General features: G+C 42.1%; 1 protein-coding gene across 6 annotated transcripts in view; it reads left to right on the forward strand.

The window, feature by feature from the left end:
- ALKBH3 (alkB homolog 3, alpha-ketoglutarate dependent dioxygenase) overlaps window positions 1-19,658 on the forward strand; it is a 52,347-nt gene extending 32,689 nt beyond the window's left edge. For 4 of the 6 annotated variants that reach the window (XM_077322226.1, XM_077322229.1, XM_077322227.1 and 1 more), the window contains exon 10: window positions 460-19,658. In XM_077322226.1, coding sequence (XP_077178341.1) covers window positions 460-546 — 87 coding nt within the window. In that variant the 3' untranslated portion in view covers window positions 547-19,658. The remainder of the gene's footprint in view (window positions 1-459) is intronic. The other 2 variants (XR_013228372.1, XM_077322230.1) reach the window with 2 other exon arrangements.
- Window positions 19,659-22,428: the final 2,770 nt, after the last annotated feature.

Consider the following 22,428-nt stretch of genomic DNA (forward strand, 5'->3'; position numbering starts at 1 on the left):
TTTGTACAAGGAACCCCATCAGGCAACCAAAGATTGCCATAGCTTAATGAGCAGTTAACATTTGAGCAGTGAGTGAGAGGAGAGTTGCTTGCAGTGCCGTTGGGCTTCCATGCCCAGGAAGCTGCCCATGCCTGCCTCTCAAATTGTAAAGGTTTTGTTTAAGTTTTACAATATGCTTTCTAGTAAACCAGCAAGGAGGCGGCAGAGGCAACATGCCCCTTCATTGCAGTATTGCTGCATGGTGAGCTGGAACAAGCAGTAAAGAATGAATGAAATCAGGAGAAGTAATTTAAGTTGTGGGTTTTAAGATGGGTAAGGATGCTAAGCCTTTGGGATTTGTCTTAGGCACTAACTGTGAACATTGCAGAAGAGTGAATCCACAGGAGCAAGCAAAAAATCTTTCTGTCTTGTTTGCACACATAACAAGCACATTCTGTTTTGGTTCTCTTAATGTCTCAGCATCGTGTACCCAAGGAATATCACTCCAGGGAAGCGCGGATAAATCTGACGTTTAGGACAATGTATCCAGACCCGGAGGCAGTATGAACTTGAATGAAGGCATCTTTAGGACCGTTGACCTGCTGCTGATCCCTGAAATTAATGCTGGTTTGGGAAAGGCAGCCTCGATGGATTCAGAGTTCTGCTTCCTAACATCTGAAGGTGTAGAGAAAAAGGCTGCTATAATGAGAACCTGTGATGGCTGCAAACTCCCAGTGACAGTGCAAATGCCTTTTCCCAAGATGGCTTGCAAAAATGTGGTAGACAGTTTTGTTTTACTGAAAAGACACAATATGCACGCTCTCATCATACTGGAATTAATGCCTGACAAGTTTGAACCAAGCATCTGAGAGTTTGCTAATATGTGACTAGTGCTTTTAAATAGAATTTTCCCCTGGGACAGTTGAGAGTGGATGTCTTGGCAGAGTAGAGCGAGACTGGTATTTTTTGTTTATACTGTGCTAAATAAAACTACACTTGTCTTTATATTCATATATATATGAATAAGAATCTTAATTTAACCCCATAAGACAACATCAGGGTCCAGCTTTTGGTAGTGTTCGTAGCCTTTATAAGGCCCAGCTCAAATGAGAGTTCCAAATTGGGATAACAATGTGGAAATTATAAGCATTTGCAGCCAAGGAGAGTCACAATGTGATGAAGTTGAGCTGGGCATAATTATTGCAATGGATCCACCATGATGGCCTTGTAATCCTAGATCTAATATTCTAGTATCTACAGTCACTGGGAGTTTGCAGCCATCACCGGTTCTCATTTCTCCTGTAGAGCTGTACTGTATCAGTCTTCTTCCTGTTAAATGACTATTTGCCATGCAGTCAGCTAACATTTACAGGTTCTCCCTGGTCTCACTTAGTATCATCTGACAACTTGTCCTTCCAAACCATTGTGAACTTCTCTACTGCATTTCTTGAGGTCAGTAGCAGGAGCCATAGGCAAGAAAAAGCTTCTGAGTGCTCCAGGGTGAGAAATCCTTGACAAAACTGCCTGGCTTCCTGCCACAGTAGTAGCAGCAGCAGCAGCAGCAGCGTTTGCTGGATAAACCCTTTTTTCTGTCCCAGCAGAGCCCCTCCCAGTCAATAGGTAACACTGAGCTAAATGGGTGACTGATCTGACTTCATATAAAGTAGCTTCATCTGTATCACCTGTTCTTAAACTGTGAACCAGCCACTTGCCCTGACACGTTCATCATTCATGGCAGCTATGGGAAACATGCTGCTTCACCATAAGAAAATCACCACTCTCTCCTTTACTGAAAGTGTGCTTGCCATCAAGTTGGAGAAGTCACAGAAGGTTGCTTAAGTTTTAGAATAGGCAAACTGAATTCAAAATGTTTGTAGGCATTGTCAAAGCATCTTGTGTATTGTGTGATTGCGGTGTATTGTGTGATTGCAGTGGCTACAAACAAGAAGGTTGGTCTGGTCCTCAATTTGGGCCTGAGTTTACCTTTGGCCTCTCCAGATGGCTTTCTCAGGAGAAAATGTGCCAGCATGCATCAAAAACTGAAGTACAGATGATTTCTCAATTTTTGCAATTCTTTGAAAATAAAGTGTGAACCCTGCCGAATCCAGGTCAGTTTTCAGAAAATATTTATCAGCATATCTTGCCCATCTCTACTACATCGCAGGAGAAAATTGCCGCCTGCTGAGAACAGAATGAAATTGCTAATCTGCGGCAAAGTACAAGTTTTCATTTTTTGCTGTTACTGTACAGAATCAATGTTCAAGCCTCTGAAGGCTCAGCACAACTGGGTGGAATTGATTTCTCTCCTTGTGTCATAAGATGAATGCAGTGCTAGCCTGATGTCTGTTTAGAGGAAATCAGCAACTCTGAAAAGGATTTTGAAACTACATATTATAGTAAGAAAGAACCGGTCCAATAAATAGGAAGGATTCTGTTGATCTTCACCTGGTGTGATGTGAACTACAAGCATATGACGTGCCAATTTCAAGTGGCCAATCTGTACTCTGACATTTTCTTTAAGGTTGTTTAAAAATAGAAGGTGAGGAGGCATGTAAGGTAAAAAAAAAAAAACTAAATGTGAATCCTGCCTTGCAGTGTAACTATGCAAATTTGGAAACCATTTATATACTCCCTTTTTCTTGTTACAAAAGAGGCTCTGAAGGACATTTAGCTCTGTCCCAAAATCCTAGGAATGCTGGTAGAACCATTGGAAACTAGTGATGGGGTCTGTTATTTCTCACTGAAAGCTAAACACCCACAAAGTGATGGGACAAGGACCATTGTACAGTGGAGTAGTAAGTCTTAGGAGTACCAAAGCCTTCCCCTGCCTGTCATTTTGTTTTTATATATTTAAAAAAGGCTTTTCCTGTCCCCTTTCATTGGAGCTTGGGTTGTCCTTTCAATAACCTGGGAGGCTGGGAAATGGTGGCTAGCCTAATACAACACTCCTACCACTACTACATCTTCCAGCGTGTGATCTCTTTACTTCCTGCTCCTGCTGCTTTTCTACCTGAAAGCCTCACTGTACATTGTATTTTCCTCATGGCCTGCACAAGCCTGCCACAATGACTTTCAGGTGGGTAGCCATGTTGGTCTCAAGCGATAGAACAAACCTTGAAGACCAACAGTTTAATTTCAGCCATACATGTGCTATAAGTTCTGTGCCTGGAACTCAGTTCCAAGACACTTCTCCCAATTTGGGTCAGGATCATGTGTATACATGTCCTCATATCATTTTCGCAGACTGAATTGGTCAAAGAGAGGGGTTGTCACCTTCACTTGAAATTGCTCATACATCTTTCACTGCCAGGTTGGTGCCACTCTATCAATTTCTGTTATCCTCTCTCTGAGACCATTTACACATTAAGAGACATACATTGTTTTAGCCTCGCTTTGGATTTCCTTTGGATGCTGAGAGTTGACTCTAGCATTTCCACATTTCCTTTCCTACCCTCATGTCCCAAGTTGATATTAACAACATGCTTTCCGCACTGAGTCTGATGGAGGCATCCTCCCATCATGCTTTGCTCCCATCCCCTTTTCCAAAAATGTGTTTTTTTGCAAAATGGTTCCTGCTGTCATCTTTGTTTTTGTTGTGCCCCTTAACACCACCTTTCTGTGTCATTGATCACCTCCTCCCTTACCCCCAGAATTTTGTTTTTAACCCCAGGTTATAACATTGTAACATCATAACACTGCTGGGTAAGACTGAGAGACTGCTTTTTAAACTTGGAAACAGTGTTGTAACGCTATCACCTCCCTTAAAAAAAAAAAAAAGCAGACATTTTGGAACGGAGGGAAGGATGAGGGTGGAAGGTGATGAAGAAAGGGGTGTTTCCAAACATCTCAAAATGGCAGGTACAGGGAAAAACCCAATTACACTCATTTCTGCATTTGGCAGCTCCAAATCACACCCCATTAGTCCATGCTTTAAATAATGAACGTTTTCTGGGGATTCCTTTGCTGTGGAGCAAGTAAAGGGTCAACTCAGGTATGTGCCCGAAGAGGCAAATTTCAGTGTGGAAACAGGAAAAAAAACTCAACCCTTTGAAAATATAAATCTGAACAATATTTTATTTATTTTAGATTTTTATACCATCCTTCCATATGGCTCTCGGTGGCTTACATATAACATCGTGGGGTAATTATATAGAACATTGAAACAAATATAAAATCACATGTCAACCAGAACAATATTTAAACAGGAACAGAAACATTGACACAGCTTTGGGTTGGCCAGATTCTTCGGCCATGGGAGGGGGTATCGGGGGTGGGGGCAGTGGGTACTTTTGTTGGCCTCAAGCAAATGCCTGGTGGAGAAGCTCCCTTTTGCAGGCCCTGCGAAATTGTGAGAGTTTGGACAGGGCCTTGATTTCTTCAGGGAGCTCGTTCCACCAGGTGGGGGCCAGGACCGAGAAGGCTCTGGCTATTGTTGAGGACTGATGTGCTTCTCTGGGGCCAGGGATCTGCAGCCAGTTGGAGGTGGGGGAGTGTAAGGCTCTTTGGCGGGTATAGGCAGGGAGGCAGTCTCTCAGATACACTGGGACAGACTGCATATGGCCTTAAAGGTGATTACCAAAACCTTAAGCTTAATCTGGAATTCAACTGGGAGCTAGCTGAGTTGTTGGAGTACCGGCTGGATGTGGGACCTCCATGGTGTATTAGTGAGAATCCTGGCCACGGTGTTCTGTACCAGCTGTAGATTCCAGATCAAGGATAAGGGTAGGCCTGCATACAGGGAGTTACAGAAGTCCAGTTTAGAGGTGACTGTCACATGGATCACTGTGGCTAGGTTTTGTAGGGCCAAGTAGCTTGGCTTGGCAGTGGTGGTGAAATGCCAGCCGTGCTACCTTTGTGACCTGGACTTTCTGCCCAGGTTCCTGGAGGAGTGAGCCATTATGAGCTGCACTCCATGCAAGGTGGACATGGAACTGTCTAGGGAACTGTAACATCCAGGTGGCCACCAGGCAGGGCATCTGGAGGTGCACTGGGTGTGTGGTACACCAGCCAGATGGCCACGCTCTCGGTTGTGCTCCACCCAAGATCAACACATTCAATTCCTGGGATTGTCGGTGCAGGGAGAGCCCTGAAGGAGATGTTATCACAGATCAGGATTGCCACTCCCTCTCCCCACGATCCGCGACTGATGGTGGGCAGAGAACCCATCAGGGGCTAGCTCTTTAAGGGCAACTGTTTCACCATCCCTGGACCAAGTTTCTGTCACACACACCAGGTCTGCGAAATATGCTTTCAGAATGAAGGTTTTGTTTTTGATGGACCTTTGTCCCTAGTGCAGAAATAGAGAGCAACATGAATTATCCCTTTGGCCATCATGTGATTCTCACTGGGTGTGTTCATTATCAAGCATGTCTAATGGTCAAAAAGAGGTTAAGAAACTGTGACTTGAACTGTACAACCTGGCAGACGAAGGGCAGCAGATTTTCCCTAAGGAGGGTGGTAGATGACTGATGATGGGTGCTTATGCAGCCCAAAATACTACTAGCACCATTTGCTTAACCAAACACATTTATCGCCCACTTTGCCTTTTCTGGTCATAAACATGTTCAACTTGGAAATAGAAGCTGGCTTACTGGTGTGTTTTCTCTGCTTTTTAAATGCCTGTTTCCATAGCAACTCATTTCATTTGCTTGAGCTGTCACTGTTGGCACACTGTCTCAAGGCCAAACCTCTCTGGTGACTGTGTCCCTCCTGGGTTTCTTTATCTAATCTGGGGTTGCTTTGCTCTTTTTCTTGTCCCTTTAGCAAGGACTTTGCCATTCAGGCTTAACTTTCCTGCTGATTGCTCTGGAAGGTGTAAAATTCTTAGCAGTCTGCTCCCCTGGTTTATTGTGCCTCTTGACTTTTAAGAAATTTGCTGATTTGCCTTTCTTTCTTTGCATATATTCTGGATTTCTGTGGGGCTCTGTTTTACTATCCCAGGGACAGTCATACTGAACGACAATAGTATTGTAATGTCTTCTGATCCCAAAACATTTTCTAGATTGTGTTGCTTTCAGTTTTTATTTTATACTGTAGCGAAAGAATTGTCTGTGAAATTCACACCCTCATTAATACTTGTTTGATCCCTGCATTGTATTAACCACAATTCTTTTGTCAAGTGTCTATGTCAGGATTTCATGAAACCCTGGGATTTGTTATCAGCCCTGGAAGGGTTTCCTGAATGGGTGGGAGTAAATTAATTTTTAAATATATTTTTAAAATGTGTTAAACATTGACTGGGTGATATGATGATATAAGATCATGTCAACTTGCACCCCCTCCCAAAATGGTGACTGATGGGCCTGGAGGGAGTAGGAAGGGAAGGGGTCCAGGTGGGCATGTACACAGCTATGCTTCCTAACCATATTCTGCACTATTGTGTCACTTCTGGGATTTCTTGAAGTCTGAAGAATGTTTCAGTGGTTTCTCAGTGGTAAAAAAGTTGAGAAAGGCTGGTCTAGGCCTAAGGCCCATTGGCTCCCTCCTGCCTCCTCCCTATCCAGAATGCCTTTTCTCCTTATTCTTTCTATATAGTTTTACTTCTGGCTTCTGCTTTTCAGGGTGCTACCCACTTTTATCCCACTTGTAACTTGTTTGTCTCTTGACCAGCCTTCCTAGCATTCCCACCTCCCTGATTCCCACAAAGCCCTTCTTGTCTTGAGAGCTATTTTCAAAGCACTCTCTACAATTCAGCTGGCATTGCATCAGTGCCTTTGGCCCTTTCCCTTACGTTTCAGTTTCCACCTACCTTTCCATCAGATTTTTCTTTCTCTTCCCCCTTATTTCTGGGCACTTCCCTTCCAGCATTTCCTCTCAACCCTCAGCCATCCCTTATGTGAAATCCCTCCCATCCAAGCTGGCAACCTTCAGCCACCTCACAGACACTCAATGGCACATCTTTAGTATACTGAGCAAATGAACATTGGGAGGTGTCAAACTAGCCCAGCCAGTGAGATGAATCTTACCTCTGTCCAATCATTCTACTGAGCAAAAGCTGTAACCTTCTTCCATGTAAACTGGAGGAAGGCCAAATTTATATCAGAATCAGTGGCTTTGTGCACTTTTTTTTTAGCTGTGTAGAAGGGTGGATGTCAGTCATGATGGCTTTTTTTCCAGTACTGTATGACAAAGCTGCATCTGCCCAGACTCCTTCCTCACTTACATTTGGTCTCCCTGTCTCAGCTTTTCTCAACTTTTTTACCACTGGAAAACCCTGAAACATTCAGGCTTTGAGAAACCCCAGAAATGATCATGCAGAATATGGTTGGGAAGCATAGCTGTGTACAGACCTACCTGGGGCCCCACCCCTTTGCATCCCCTCCAGGCCCACCATGGCCATTTTGGGAGGGGGAGCAGGTCAACATGACCATATGAGATCATATCACCCAATTAAATGCTTATCACATAAATAATATCTACAAATTAATTACTTCCCACCCATTTCATCAAGAAACCTCAGGTTTTCATGAAACCGTGGTTGAGAAAGTGTGCTCTAGTTTAGCAAGCAGTGGAAGCATAAATAACTAGGATAATCTTATTTGTCTTCATGCTCTTACCATAAATCAATTAATTATATTTATATACTGCCCTCTTGGCAAGTATATAATAACAATGAAAGTTAAAAATAACAACAATGAAAGTAAAAAATGAATAACATTTAAAAGCATTTAAAACCACATAGTAGCATGAGTATAATTATTTTTAGCATTATCTCCTCAATGGATCCATATCCAGGTTAAGATGAAGAAGAAGAGTTGGTTCTTATATACCGTTTTTCTCTACCTGAAGGAGTCTCAAAGTGGCTTACATTTGCCTTCCATTTCCTCTCCCCACAACAGACACCCTGTGAGGTGGGTGAGGCTGAGAGAGCACTGATATCACTGCTTGGTCAGAACAGCTTTATCAGTGCTGTGGCAAGCCCAAGGTCACCCAGCATGTGGGGGAGTGCTGAATCAAACCCAGATTTCCAGATTAGTAGTTGTTGCTCTTAACCACTATACCAAGCTATTTCCACAGGGGAGGGGTATTGTTAGGGGAGGGCCATGACGTTACAGGATCACTGGCCTGAAACAATAGCTTGGCAGAAGAGCTCCATCTTGCAGGCCCTGTGGAATTATGCCAGTTCCCTCAGGACCCGGGTCTTCTCCAGGAGCTAATTCCACCAAGTAGGGGCCAGAACTGAAAATGCCCTGGCCCTGGTTGAGGACAGACACACTTCCTTGCAACCAGGGACTATCAACCAGTTGGTATTTGCAGAGCAGAGCGCTCTTTGGGGGATGTAGGCAGAGATGTGGTCCCTGAGGTATGCTGGGCCCAGACCATGAATGACCTTAAAGGTAAGCATCAATATCTTAGATCTGATCCAGAATTCAACCAGGAGCCAGTACAGCTGCCGATGTACCTGTGGGGATCCACAGGTGCTGTGTTCTGGACTAAGGACAATTTCCAGGTGAGGGATAAGGGTAGACCCGTGTAGTCTAATCTAGAAGTAATCATCACATGGATCTCCAGGGCCATGTAGGGTGCTGGTAGTTTGGCTTGGGAAACATGGGAAAATGGCAGCCATGCTACTCTCATGATCTGTACTTCCATAGTAAGAGAAGCATTAAAAATCTTACCCAGATTCCTGGCTTTGTGCATAGCTATAAGCTGAACACTGTCTAGGCATCTAATTCACACTTTGTAGTTTTCAAGTATGCTATAAGATGTTCCTGAAGCTTCCCCTTGAGTCTTCCTCCAAACTCACTTTCGTCGTCTCAGCTCCAGTTTCTTGAATTGTAATCCGTAACCTGAATTGAATAACTGAGCTGTGCAGAGAATGGGATGGGCTTGTATTGGGCAAAGATTAAACAGCCTGGTCTTTTGGTCCTTTCTCACTGATGGTAGGAATTCCTAAAGTCATAGCAAGGTGCCTGGGCCTGATGATAGATATGGGAAGTGGGAAGAGCAAGGATTGAAATACTTTCTAAGATTGAGATTTTCCAGGGCTAAAACTGCCCACACTAATGGTTTTAAGTAGATTTGTTGATGTAATGTGTGATTCATCTGTGGCCATGTAATGAAAACAAGAGGTAATCTGTATATGCGTGCTGTGACTCTGTGGATTTGAGATAGTACATAATCCATATTTGTAGCATGAATGTGTCTTATGGGCTTTCATGAATTCATAGGTCTAAAGAGTAACTGAGGAAAGGGGCAGAAGAGTCATGCCTAAGTCAGCCCTACACACCTGGCAGAGTGGCTACAGTATGCAGCTACAAGTACGAAAAAGTGAAAGTTGCAAATGAGAATATACATAAACAAAAGCAATTGTACTGGGAGCAATGGACATATATATTGCCTGCAAGTAGCATTTCAGTTTGCCACACTCCTTTTATAACATGACTGTGATTGTTACCCTAAAGGTAACCCATAATGGAAGGGTGCCTCACACAGAGACACCTTCATGCATATAAGCCCATGACTGGACTCTGAGCAGGTTGGTACACACAGAAACCAGCCTGGCAGAGACTGACTATGGAGTCAGTAGGGCCCCTTAAGAAACCTAGGAAGCCAGGCCAGGTCTCCATCTTGTTTGGGCTTCACTAGATTTCTTCCCTTGCCTGGAAAAGCTAGGCCAGATTTCCATCTGGTTTGAGCTGGACTAGACCATTTCCTCCTTGCCCAACTGACTGAGCTAAATGTGCACGTTATCTAAATCACCCTTCCCCACAGCCAAAGACCATTAGATTATCTACAGGAAAGGAATATCCCTTCTAGGTACTAATTGCAACTTCTTTTGTCTCTCTTGTCCAGTGTAATTTCTGCCTAGCAGCATCTCTTATCCTCAAATGTCTTCCCCCAATCCTTCCTGATAAAACAAAGACAGGGCCATTAGCGACACATCACACCTAGCCAAGATATTGTTCTATTTGATGAGATTACTCCACACCTCCCACTCTAGTGACCTCACAGTTCAAACTCACCTATCAGGTACTCATAATATCAGAGACCAATCATCAATCACAGACCTCCCAGTGGGCAGTCCCTGGGGCTGGCCCGGGAATTTCAAACATATATCAAGCTTTGCGCACACCCTGTGTGTGTGTGTGTGTTGTTGTTGACCACACCCAGCATCCTGTCCACCTCCTGATGTCGTCAACCCTGTGGCTGGGCTGCTTGGATCCAAGAAAGGCGCAGTATTTTGAACTTCTCCCCCTGTAGAACTTAGTGTATGTATGGTTTTGCTTCTTTGTGAGTTTTGAAAGTACCCTGAAATTTTCCCCAAATAAATCCCCTGAGTGTAAGCTTAATTGTCTTTTTCATTTAAGGGAGATTTCTTCCAGGGAAAGGACCCCGTAAAATTGGTAGTAAAAGATCCTGTGTTACCCCTGCCTCTTGCTATATTGATGATTCCCCAGCAATTTGGGTAACATAATCAACCAGCTGCTAGGCATTAAAGTCCACAATTGTGTGTATCGGTGTATCTTTATGCTTCTCTCTCTTTCTGGCTGAATGTGTTTCAGTGTGAAACGTTAGTTATGAACATTGATCTGGGAAAGAAACTACCTAGCAAACTCTCACCAATGTCATGAGTCTCTGAAGTTTATCATAAAAATGGCAATTTCCTCATAAGTTGGGGAGGGATCTGTTTCTCATTATAGCTCATTGTTTTTCTAAAAGGTGGAATTCTTCAAGGTCACAATAGCACACAATGGTGTCCCCTCCAAGAGAACAAAAATAATATGACTGTTAAAAGCAATTGTTATAGTGCAGTTTCTGTTTATACACTGTTTTATATCAACTCATGTTTAATAACATCTCTCGCACATGCTGTTTGAAGTTAGACCTTCTATGCCTCCACTTTCAACACCTAATGACTGCCAATGTAACCCTTTAGAAAAAAAGTCCTGTTGTGCATACCTAGCACGATCAAGAAACAGTGCCAGTGTTACTGCGCCATGCAGATCAAGGACCAAACTTGATTCTCATTGGCTAGGATCAATACAGTGGACAACAGATCTTTCAATTACTCCCATTCCAGTGGTGTCCTCAAATGTGATTTCCTAACCCTGTTCCACTATTCCATTGCGCAAAGTTGGAAACTTTCCTCCAACCTAAGGAGCCTTTTTTCCAAATTAAGTGTAGCTCTTCTAACAAAGGAGAAACCCACCAAGAAGCTTTCCTCCAGCTTTTAAGTGGCCTTTCCTGCAATTGAAGAGCCACTTAAGTTGGAGGCATGTTCCTTGAATGATGGTTGGATCCCGCACCACTGTTGTTTTAAGGGCAAAATGGGCTTCTTGTCCCTGACACTGGAGGGCCTGGCCTTCCCTAACAGAGATCCCCTAGGATGCATTCAATAGCTTGTGTGCAGAGACACACATTGCACCTTCTCTCCTGCGGTCTGGAAACACACATGCTGCACATCACAATTGTGGGCATTTTGCTACCTGCTTATAATTGTGTGCATCATTTTATTTCCATGTAAGATGGTGCTTTACCTGTTGATTTCTATATTTTGTGCAAGCGATTCAAGGTATCGCAACTTTGCCAGTAAAAATAAAGTGAATGCATAGAAAACCCATGGTCCCAAGAGGTAGGTAATGAATCTTTCCTGTAACTGCCTGATCTCTTCCAGGAAAATCAGTCCCACTTTGAAGTGTTAAGCTATCAATGACTACTACGTAAATATGGCAGACTTGGGTTGGGTTATCTTGGTCAAGGCACAGCCTTCCTGTTTCCCATCTGCAAAATGGGAGCTTGAAGTGCTGTTACTAAAATGAGTAATTATAAACTGTAAATCATTTTTGCATACCAAAGGTACAATTGATGTGACTATAGTAAGCCCCTGTCCAGACAAAATCCTCTCTTTCTTGTATAGTGCTGTTTGCATATAGCAGCAAAAACCAAAACCATGGGAAGTGAACAATTTTCAGGTCATCATCCCCCCTCCCCCCCCCCCCACCTCCACACACATGCATGTGACGTATTGGTGTTTTCCGGCAGGAGGACCATAGATAGAAGTGGGTGGCCAGCGTTACATAACCAGCTTGCAGTGTACCCACCAATGAGTAGGGGTGGGAGAGGCAGCATGTGTGACGATGGAGGCATTTGACAAGCTGTGTGTGAGACTGACACTATTGGTGAGGCTGGGCTGCCTGCACTGGCACCCTGGAGCCTGGCTCCTTTCTTGAACAGGCTGACGAAGCCATGGAAAGGAAACTGTCCCAGACAATAGCCCAGTGAAAGGAACAGGACAACTCTTTTTTTGTCTGGTGTATGCAGGGGCAGGCTGTCCCCTCTGTCACTGTAGTCATGTTTTGTAGGTTCATGTTGAAAGAACGCAGGATTGATTCCATCTTCATCCATTATTTCAGCCATTTGTGCTAGTTAAGCTGAGCACAAGTTGTTCTCCGTTGCCTTCTCTCACATCTCTAGCCAGTTCCTGGCTCTGCTAATGCAGAGATAAGAATGTCTGTTTGATCTGAATGTCTTCAGTCATTGTCAAACAGAGCAGCTTGGGAGTGGGCTTTGGAGCAATGGGCTTTCTGGCATCTTTTTTCCCTGGTATTTCTGTTTATTTTTCTTCTCTGTGAAGAAAACTGTGCCATGCACTGATCTTTCTTGGGAAGTGCACTGATCTTTCATTTGACTGAGCTATTCTTCCTGGGCTTAACCAACTAGAGCAACCCTTCTGAAAGTAGGATTTGTTTACACAACACGTTTAAGGGATGATGGTCAACTATGACCCTTGGAAGATGCCCCCTCACAACACCTAACAGTTAAATACACATGCCCTGATTTTTTTCCATCCTTTGTTTTGATATTTTATTTACTAATTTTATTGGTTTCACTGCCTCTGGCTGCTTTAATGGAACTTTAATTCTGAATTTACTGTATGCTGCTTTGTGTACCTTTTCTTGGAAAAGTGGTTTGAATGATCAAAACTAACAAAAGAAACACTGCAACCTAAAATCGTTTAACTGGAAATACCAGAGACTATATCTGAGATGAATGCAAAGGAAGTGTTGTACCAATTAGAGCATCCCCTAACAACAACTTTGTCTCTAAGAGAGGGTGGCCCAAGCTGCATGACCTAGAATCATAGAAAAATAGAGTTGGAAGGGATCACTGGGGTCATCTAGTCCTATCCCCTGCACTATGCAGGACACTCACATCCCTATCGCTCATCCATTGTAACCTGCCGCCCCCTTGAACCTTCACGGAATCAGCCTCTCCATCAGATGGATATCCAGCCTCTGTTTTGAAATTTCCAAAGATGAAGAACCCACTACCTCCTGAGGAAGCCTGTTCCACTGAGAAACCGTTCTGTCAGGAACTTCTTCCGGATATTTAGACGGAATTTCTTTTGAATTAATTTTATCTCATTGGTTCTGATCCATCCCTCTGGGGCAAGAGAGAACAACTCTGCTCCATCCTCTATGTGGCAGCCTTTTAAATACTTAAAGATGGTTATCAGATCCCCTCTCAGTCATCTTCTCTCCAGGCTAAACAGACCAAGCTCCCCCAGTCTTTTCTCATATGCCTTGGTCTCCAAATCCCTCACCATCTTTGTTGCCCTCCTTTGGACATGCTTTAGTTTGTCTACATCCCTCTTCAACTGTGGTGCCCAAAACTGAACACAGTACTCCAAGTGAGGCCAAACCAGGATAAAGTGGGATTATCGGGACACGATACTCCGTTTGATACAGCCCAAAATCCCATTTGCAAAACCTGTGCAGCCTGGGACTCACATACCTTAAGCACTACCTCCTCCCATATGAACCTATCCATTCATTCCAGTCATCTTCAGAGACCCTGCTTCAATTGTCCCTACCATCTGAGGCAAGATGGGGGGGAAGCATCCTGAGAAAGGGCTTTTTGGGTTGTGGTACCAAATCTAATATGAGCCTCTTGTGGCGCAGAGTGGTAAGGCAGCAGATATGCTGTCTGAAGCTCTGACCATGAGGCTGGGAGTTTGATCCCAGTAGCCGGCTCAAGGTTGACTCAGCCTTCCATCCTTCCGAGGTTGGTAAAATGAGTACCCAGCTTGCTGGGGGGTAAATGGTAATGACTGGGGAAGGCACTGGCAAACCACCCCGTATTGAGTCTGCCAAGAAAACGCTAGAGGGCATCACCCCAAGGGTCAGACATGACTCGGTGGTTGCACAGGGGATACCTTTACCTTTACCAAATCTTTGGAACTCCCAGGGAGATTCATCTGTCTTCCACCAGTGACTGAAGACTTTGTTTCATTTAGCATCCCCAAATAATAGCTATGGCCCTCTTGCTTAGTTCTGGTATTAGTTGTTTGTGTTTTTATTAAATTATTTTATAATTTTAAATATTGTTTTATTGTTCAAATGTTTTAAGGTTTTTATGTGTACTATTTTGGGGACCCTGGCTGGGTGGAAAGGTGGCATTAAAATTTTAAAATGAATAATAAATAAGATCATGCAGCCAGCATAGCTGAATGTGGATTGGAATCTGGGTTTTCCCAAACCGTATCCAATGCCATCTACCTGCACCTATGCTATATCATAATTTAAGACAAGTCAAAACAAAGGCCAATGATTGATAATCTAATCTGGGGGGATTAAATCCTTCCTTGCCCCAAATACAGGTTTGTGCTAAATCCACTCCTTCCCTCTGGCAACATCTGAGTCAGTTCTGACATAACAGAAAACTGCTCCCATGAGCTGTCGATTGAGTAGTACCAAGTCAGAGTCCAAATAAACAAAAGATTGCTCCTTCTCCTGCACGAACTGGAAATCACAATCTATGATATTTTTTTATTTCAAAGAAGAGAAGCCTTTTCTGTTGCACTGCTTGCATGAATAGACCAGTTGTATGAATAAAACAGCGTTTTGTTGTTATTGTTGCTAAGATCGACTGCTGGCATATGATTGGAACGTAGTCCTGCTGGGGTAGGGAGACTGAGCAGAGAAATTTTGGTTTAACACAAAACAAGTTATATAAATTGATCCTAGATTCAAGTGTGTAGCCATGTTAGTCTAAAGCAGAACAAAATTTGAATTCAGTGGCACCATGTAAGCCAACAAAGTTTTATTCAGGGTATAAGCTTTTGGTATCTGGGGAAGTGTGCATGCACATGAAATCTTATAAATTGACCCTGTAATTTATATTGTTTTGGTGAAGGAAATAATCTGGAGGATCAAGAAGAAATCCATTCTGTAGCTGAAGTTTTGTCTTTGTTCTTTACTGTCAGATGTGATTAATTTTCCTTAGAGAAGACTGGTAAAAAAGATACAATAACAGTATTTGATTCTACTGTTACCACTAAGTACTACGAAGGATATTTTTTATTCCATGCAAGAGAATCTGTTGTTGTTGAACCCTGATGGTACTTGGATTCGGTGATTGATAGCAAACAACATTTTAATAGGGCAAAATGTTTCATAGCCTAGGAACACAACATTAGTTCTGTCTGGTGGAACATTTTTAACAGCTCTGTTGCAATGCTGACAGAATCTAATTGCATGGAGAGCTTTCTGGGCTGAGTGCACTTTAATGTCATCCTGTCTGCCAGGGTTGGGTTTTGGCGCTGATTAGTTTTTATGAAGAAATGAGGGGCTGGTGAAGGAATAACTAAAATGATGCAAAGTGTGTGTAGAGTGCGATGCTATCTTTGGAGCAAATTAACCTTGAAAATGTTTTATTGTGATCAAACAGCAACTAAGGCAAGCAAGACAGTTTTTCTTCTGGCAAAACTCATTTGTACAGAGTTTACACAAAAGGATTGAATTTACATTCTGAGATTTTTTTTTTAAATAGAGCTATTGCTAATTAGGCTCTATTTGTGAAAATGAGGTATTTGCATACAAAAATGCAAAGATCTAAAAGATGGATGTTAGCCATCAAGCTGAAAATTGATTGGCCATTTGTTAAATACCAGCAGATTCATCTCATGGCACATGTCTCAATCAAAACACTGAAGTGGGAAATAATTCATTTATGCTTAGCATCAATTTTATACTATGGTTGGCTGAGCTCAGCAGTCATAATACCACAGAAGATGAGGGTATCATAGGATCCTAGAGTTGGAAGGGGTCATGCAGGCCATCGAGACCAACTCCCTGCTGTAGAGTGAACACTTTTATGTGTCAGGCATTACTTGAAATGTTACCAGATATAGACAAGAAGTGAGTGCTTGTTTCTTCCAGTCTTGGCCAGCCATTGCTTCTGTGTACATGCTATATTGAATTTGCCCTGTGCAAGGAATATACATACTTAGAGCAGCCACTTGGCATGGAATATCAGTCATCTGTATGTCAGGCATTACATTTCAGATACCAAGGGAGACCTAGATTAAAGCTGTGACTTAAGCCACTGAAACAAATATAGTGCAATTTGCAAGCTTAAATTAGGGGTTTATGTCATTGCATATTTTCACTGAATTGTTTCCCTAAATCTTTAGGCTTCCCTGGCCAACTAGCTGGTCTCAGCTGCTATTCATTTCAAATATGTTTTGGAGGGTATTCCTACATGGGGCCCTATGGGAGTAGTTTTCTGCAACACTATTGCTTGGAGAACTGAATTGCTTACTGTTACCAAGGTGATGGCATGTGACTCAACAGAAAATTATCTAAAGCTATTTTTTTTAATTATAATGGTAACAAATGAGAATGCTTATTTCAGAGGAAATGAGAACAGTTGCTCTGCTGCAAAAACTCTTTGTTCCTAAACTGAGAAGAAAGTAATGAGAAAAATAGCCATGCACATTTGATAAGTACCTAATAATTATAGGTTAGCAATCAAATATACTATACACCAAACCTGTGTGTTTTCCTGGTAAGATTGTTGCTAAGGCAGGTTGAACGTCTGCTTTTACAAGAAGAAAATTCTTCTTTTTAAGTGTTAGATGAGTTTAAATATGTAAGATAGCAGCACAGTAAGCTTCTTAAAAGAATAAAATAGTTTTATTTAGAAGAAAAAGAGGGAAGCGGGGTGTCCTAAATAACTAACTGTTCTGTTGCCTTCATTTATCATGTCTGTTCTGAAGGCAAGCAAGGAGGAAGTATGCTCAAGGGGCAGGAGGTTTCCAGATGAGTTAATCAGGACATAGGAAGAGAGTATTTGAAAAGTATCAGCAAGTTTGGGAACTTTGTTAAATACACATCTCCTCTGTTGTGCGCCGTAGGATATTCCCTGAATTATACACACTACAGATCTTCCATATTTCAACATTAAGCTCTCCCCCCACCTCCATCAGAAATCCATTTCCAACTGGTAGGTAAGCTCAGCAGTTTTAAACATTGTGTGTAGTCTAAAGCAGACAATCCCATTGATACACAACTCCATTGTCAGTCTACATTCAGTTACTTCCCTTGCAGTATTCAGAAAAGGAAGTAAGTGTTCAGAAGTATAATTTGATCATCAGGTCTGATTTAATCAATGTACAATGGATACTCTAAAATGGAGTCTGCTCATTGGTTTAATAATCTGGCAATGTTTCAGTGTGGTGATAGCTACTTTCTATGAAAGCCAAACATGGATATCATCACTGTCACATGAACATACCAAAGACACATTATTGGTTGCTGGAAAAGATTCAGCACAGACCTGGATGGACTTTGTCTGATTACAATATCATTATTATTATGTTGGAGTCTGTCCACCTGTATGCTTAACTTCATGTACCCAGGGTGTTGAAAGGCAACTCCTCTTGCCATGTAACAGAACTCTTTCTGAAATCGATGGGCATTGCAATATTGCATGGGGGGTGGAAGTCTTTGGTTCAAAGGAAAGAAGTCAAAGCTTCTGTCATGCCTCATCTAGCTCTTTGGATCTGATCTATATATTTTATTTTAGAACTACATTCAGAACAGCTTTTGATTAAAAATCTGGAAAAAGACTACTGTAAAGAAGTTATTTCTGTGACATGAATGTCCTGGTCCTTGTGCCTTGTGCACGTGTACATTTTAAATTGGGGCTGGTATTATTGAATACAGCTGCAGCTCATCTGAGATTTAAGACAGATTAAATTTCTGCCCCATTTGTAAGTGTCCTTGTGCTTCTAAATTTTATGGTAACGGGTAGAATTTCTTGTGATTAAATGCTATTGTGGATAATAGAATTATTGTATTTTGGAAAGAATATGGACTCATTCCATCATTAACTTTACTGTATCATCTGACAGAAATAGGTTTGCATTGATTTTGGCTCAGGGATGCATCTGAAAGCCAATGAGTTTGGAGGCCTTGGCAGAGGACCTTAATAATTAATTTATTTTCATATTGGCAGGTAATGGTACAGGCATATTTCTAGAAACAAAACAGTGACCGCAGTCTCCTTTTTGTCCAAACACCTTGTACATTTTCCATAGAGGAACTCAGGGCAGCATGCATAGTTCTTGTTCCCTGCCCAAATTCTCACAGCAGCCTTGTGAGAACAGTAGGCTTGTCAGTGGTTGCCCCTTAAATCCATGAAATATTATGACCAACCCAACCCATGTAAAACTGTGTGAGCATTTGAGTTCTCTAGAACCCTTCTTCAGGCTAGATGCTATAAAATACAGAGGTGGGGCAGATATTTTGGGTCACTGTGATCTTAATACATTTTGATATAGGATATAGAGGAATTTCTGGCAGCCAGAGATTTGGGTTTCAGTTGCTGCTGGCCTGGAGCTATAGAAGCAAGAGGCAGTAAAACAAACTATGTAGCAATGAGTTCCCTCATTCTTAATATCCCCACTTACTACTGAGATTTGTAATCATTTTTAAGGATTTATTTATCATATGGCATGTGTGGAGATCCTAGGATTGCTTGGCAGCCAGGCAAAAAAGTTTGAAGATGGGTTGCCATTGCCTGTTTCCACATCATGCCTTCTAGTGTTTCTTGGAGGTCTCCCATCCAAATACTAGCCCGGGTTGACCTTGCTTAGCTTCTGGGATCTGACAGGGCTTGCCTGGGCTGTCTAAATCAGGATCTCTTTTTAGGGAGACTTGCTAAATCAGCCAGTAAAGATTTGAAGATTTGAACCCAGGAGTGACATTTTAGCCACCATATCACATTGAGCCCCATGTTCTAGATAGTCATAGGCTGTGTACATTTAAACATGGCATTAAATGGTAAACGTGAATTCCATAAGAGAAGATGGATCATGGTTAATAGACTTTCTAAGCTGTACAGCAAATCTCTCCTTTAAAGTAGGAATTGCTGCAGAAGCTTCCCACACTATCTGAAATCTGGGTTTAATCCCAACAGGGTACACAACTGAGAAGCAGGTCTATAGTCCATTTTTTAAAATGGAGGCAGATGCATACTGGTTTGGCTGTATACAAAAATATAAGGTGAAGCAGGAAGTTCACCCCATACTTAGCATGTCCCAACTGGAAGTTGGCGTATGGAACAAGGAACAAGACCTTTTTAGGAACAAGACCTTCATAACCAATAAGAGACAAGACTGAAAAACTGGGCAAAGTGAGAAAGAATGGATGACCACTGGACTTGTGATATTTGACTCCCTGATCTTGACTCCCTATGAGAAAGCACTGATCCTTGATCAGTTTGAACTCTTCAGTGGATTGTAGACTGCAAGAGTTTTGTTTGTCTTGTTCTGCTGCAAATCAAGAATGCACTAGTGGCCATGGAACAGGAAGATAAGAATTAACTTTGCATATTAAAGAGGTTTGGGGATAACTTTTAACAATAATAAATAAAAGCAAGCTTGGAGATAACTTTTGGTGCTGTGCTGTTATTCTTTTGTATATATGCTGACACTTAAATGTGCCTCTTGAATCAAAGGGCAATCTGCAATATGTGGCATCCAGTGGCACAAGAAGTATGTTTTTCCACTGACAAGTCTAACTGGATTGCAAACATCGCTTTACAGTCCTGAACGCTACAGTGGATTATAGTAGCTGAGAAATATGTGCCCTTTTTGGCAAGAAGGGGAAGGGGAAAAAATGTCCTGTTACAATGGCTATACGTTTAAGGAATGATCAAGATGGGTAGTTGCAGTAGAAAAGAGCAAGAGCAAAATAGCACCTTAAAGACTTAAACAAAATTTGTGGCAGTATAAACAAGACTAATGAATTAACATATGGAAAGCAGGGAAGCAGTTCTAGATATCTGGTGGCATGTTTTAATGCACAGTATGATGATGAAGATCCTCTCTAGACTCCTACAGTGAAAATAAAGAACTTTCTCCCCCATCTTATGTTGATGATTTGAGTGGAAGATGCAAGATCTGGGCTTATGTTTAGCAGATCTATTTCTTCAGCTACTGGGACTTGAAGACATGTTCCACTGGCTCCCATCTCAGTGCTAATTAGGACTAAGAGGAAGACATTTTATCCACTTTTATTAGAGATTGACAGAATATACCTTACCAATAAGCCCATAGTCAGTTACAGGTACAACATATATGGGAGGACACAAGAGAGCAGATCTGGAAGGAAAAGGACACCTAAAACTGTTGTCTTTTGTACTATAACAAGCGACCACCATATGAGCAAGTGAAAAAAATTAATTCAGACCTAGCAGAATGACCGATGAAACTACTGGGAAGTTAAAAAGAAACTTATTTGTCCCCGGAATGGCATGACAATCAACAAGGTATCTTCTCGCTCACTCTCCCCTCCCCCACCCCACCCCCAATGACAGATTAAGGTGCTTCTAGGGCAGCCTTTCTCAACTTTGTTACCATTGAGAAACATCTGAAACATTCTTCAAGCTTCAAAGTAGCACAATCATGCAGAATTTGGTTGGGAAGCCTAGCTGTACAAACACCCAGTTAGGGCACCTCCCCTTCCTACCCCCTCCAGACCCATCATTGGACATTTTTGGGGAGGGGGTAAGTTGACATGAAACCCTGATTGAGAAAGCCTGTTCTAGGGAATCCAGAATAAACATAATATATATTCCCTGTCATGTAAGAAGATCATAGTCTGAGGTAGAGTGCTTGTACTCAAAAGCTCACGCCCTGAATAAATCTCTGTTGGTCTTAAAGGTGCTACTGGACTCTGATTTTATTGTGCTACTTCAGACCAACACAGCTACCCATTTGAATCTTGGGGATCCAGGTTTTCTAGTTTTTTAATAAGGCATTTTGAGCTATCATTTTGGAACTACAAAACATATTTTCCATAGAGGATACTACGAAATATCATACTACTTCTTGAGCTGAAACACACCAGGTGACCAAAGGTAATTATGCAGTACATTCCCTGAAGTGACCCAGACCAAATATGCTTTGACTAATGTGGCAGTGCCTTCCAGGAGACTAACTGTGCAGCAAGAGCTGAAGATTTTCTTTGTGGTCAAGTCCTGGAGACTTGTTGGTAGAATCTTGGGACGGGAAGGTTTGGGGAGGGCAGAAAACACATCAGAACCACCATCCATCTCAGCTGTGGCCAAACGCAAGGGGTCATGGGAATTGTAGTCCATGGGCATCTGGAGAGCCACAGTTTGGCCACCCCTGAAGAGGAACTGATATCTATGAGGTAGGCTACTGGGCCAGGCCCACTTGCATGGCGGGGAATCCTCAAAGACTTATAGGTTGGCATCTCTCTCTGTATCCTCCTCCCCACACTGTTTCTTCTCCCTCCCCTAACAACCCCCACATTCTCTCTCCTTTCCCTGTCTCAATTTCTCCTTCCCAGCCCTTCATCCATCTATCTTTCATGTATCTCCCATCTTCAGCTATATTGGTTATTTATTCACTTTCTCCACACTGGGGACCAAAGCAGATCACATCCTTTCCTTTTTATCCACACAACAGCCCTGTGAGGTAGATTAGGCCAAAAGTATGTGACTGGTTCATAATCACTCAGTCAACGTCTTCAGCAAGATAAGAATCTGAACCTGGATCTCCCTTACCCTACAGAAAACAGAAGGGGAAAGAAACAACCACAACCTGTGAAACAAGTCAGGAACCAAAAAGGTTGAGAAATCTAAACATTATTATTATAAAAATATATTAAATCATGTTTTATTATACCGTGATGAACAAGGTCAATTAAAACAATACATGAATATTGCAGTAGGAAATATGCAAGAACCCTGAGTAACACATACAGTGCCATAAATATGCCAGATACCAAAACAATACATTTCACCCAACGATGTTGAATAAATAACTTCAACACAATGGGGACCAACAACACTTGATCTGAAGCCCAGATCCATGTATGCCAGCTGTGTGCCCCCTGGATAATTGCTATAGATGAGGTTAGGCTCTGCAACAGATTTTCTCTTTGTGGTTTATGAGTCCCAAATTCTGTGTTAGAAATGATAGCCTTTAGCAACTGCATTTCTCTATGCAGGAGCAAGCTATTATTGGGGGAGTCTCCTCCCTTTGTAAACACCAGGAAGGATTAGGAGAGATAAGGGTCCAAAAGTCACCTCAAGGGTCATCTTCCTCGCATCTGAGTGCAAAAATCACCATTGCTTAAAAACTTTGTTTTTTTAATTATTATTATTATTATTATTATTATTATTATTATT

The sequence above is a fragment of the Paroedura picta genome, chromosome 2, assembly GCF_049243985.1.
Source record: "Paroedura picta isolate Pp20150507F chromosome 2, Ppicta_v3.0, whole genome shotgun sequence".
NCBI lineage: Eukaryota > Metazoa > Chordata > Lepidosauria > Squamata > Gekkonidae > Paroedura > Paroedura picta.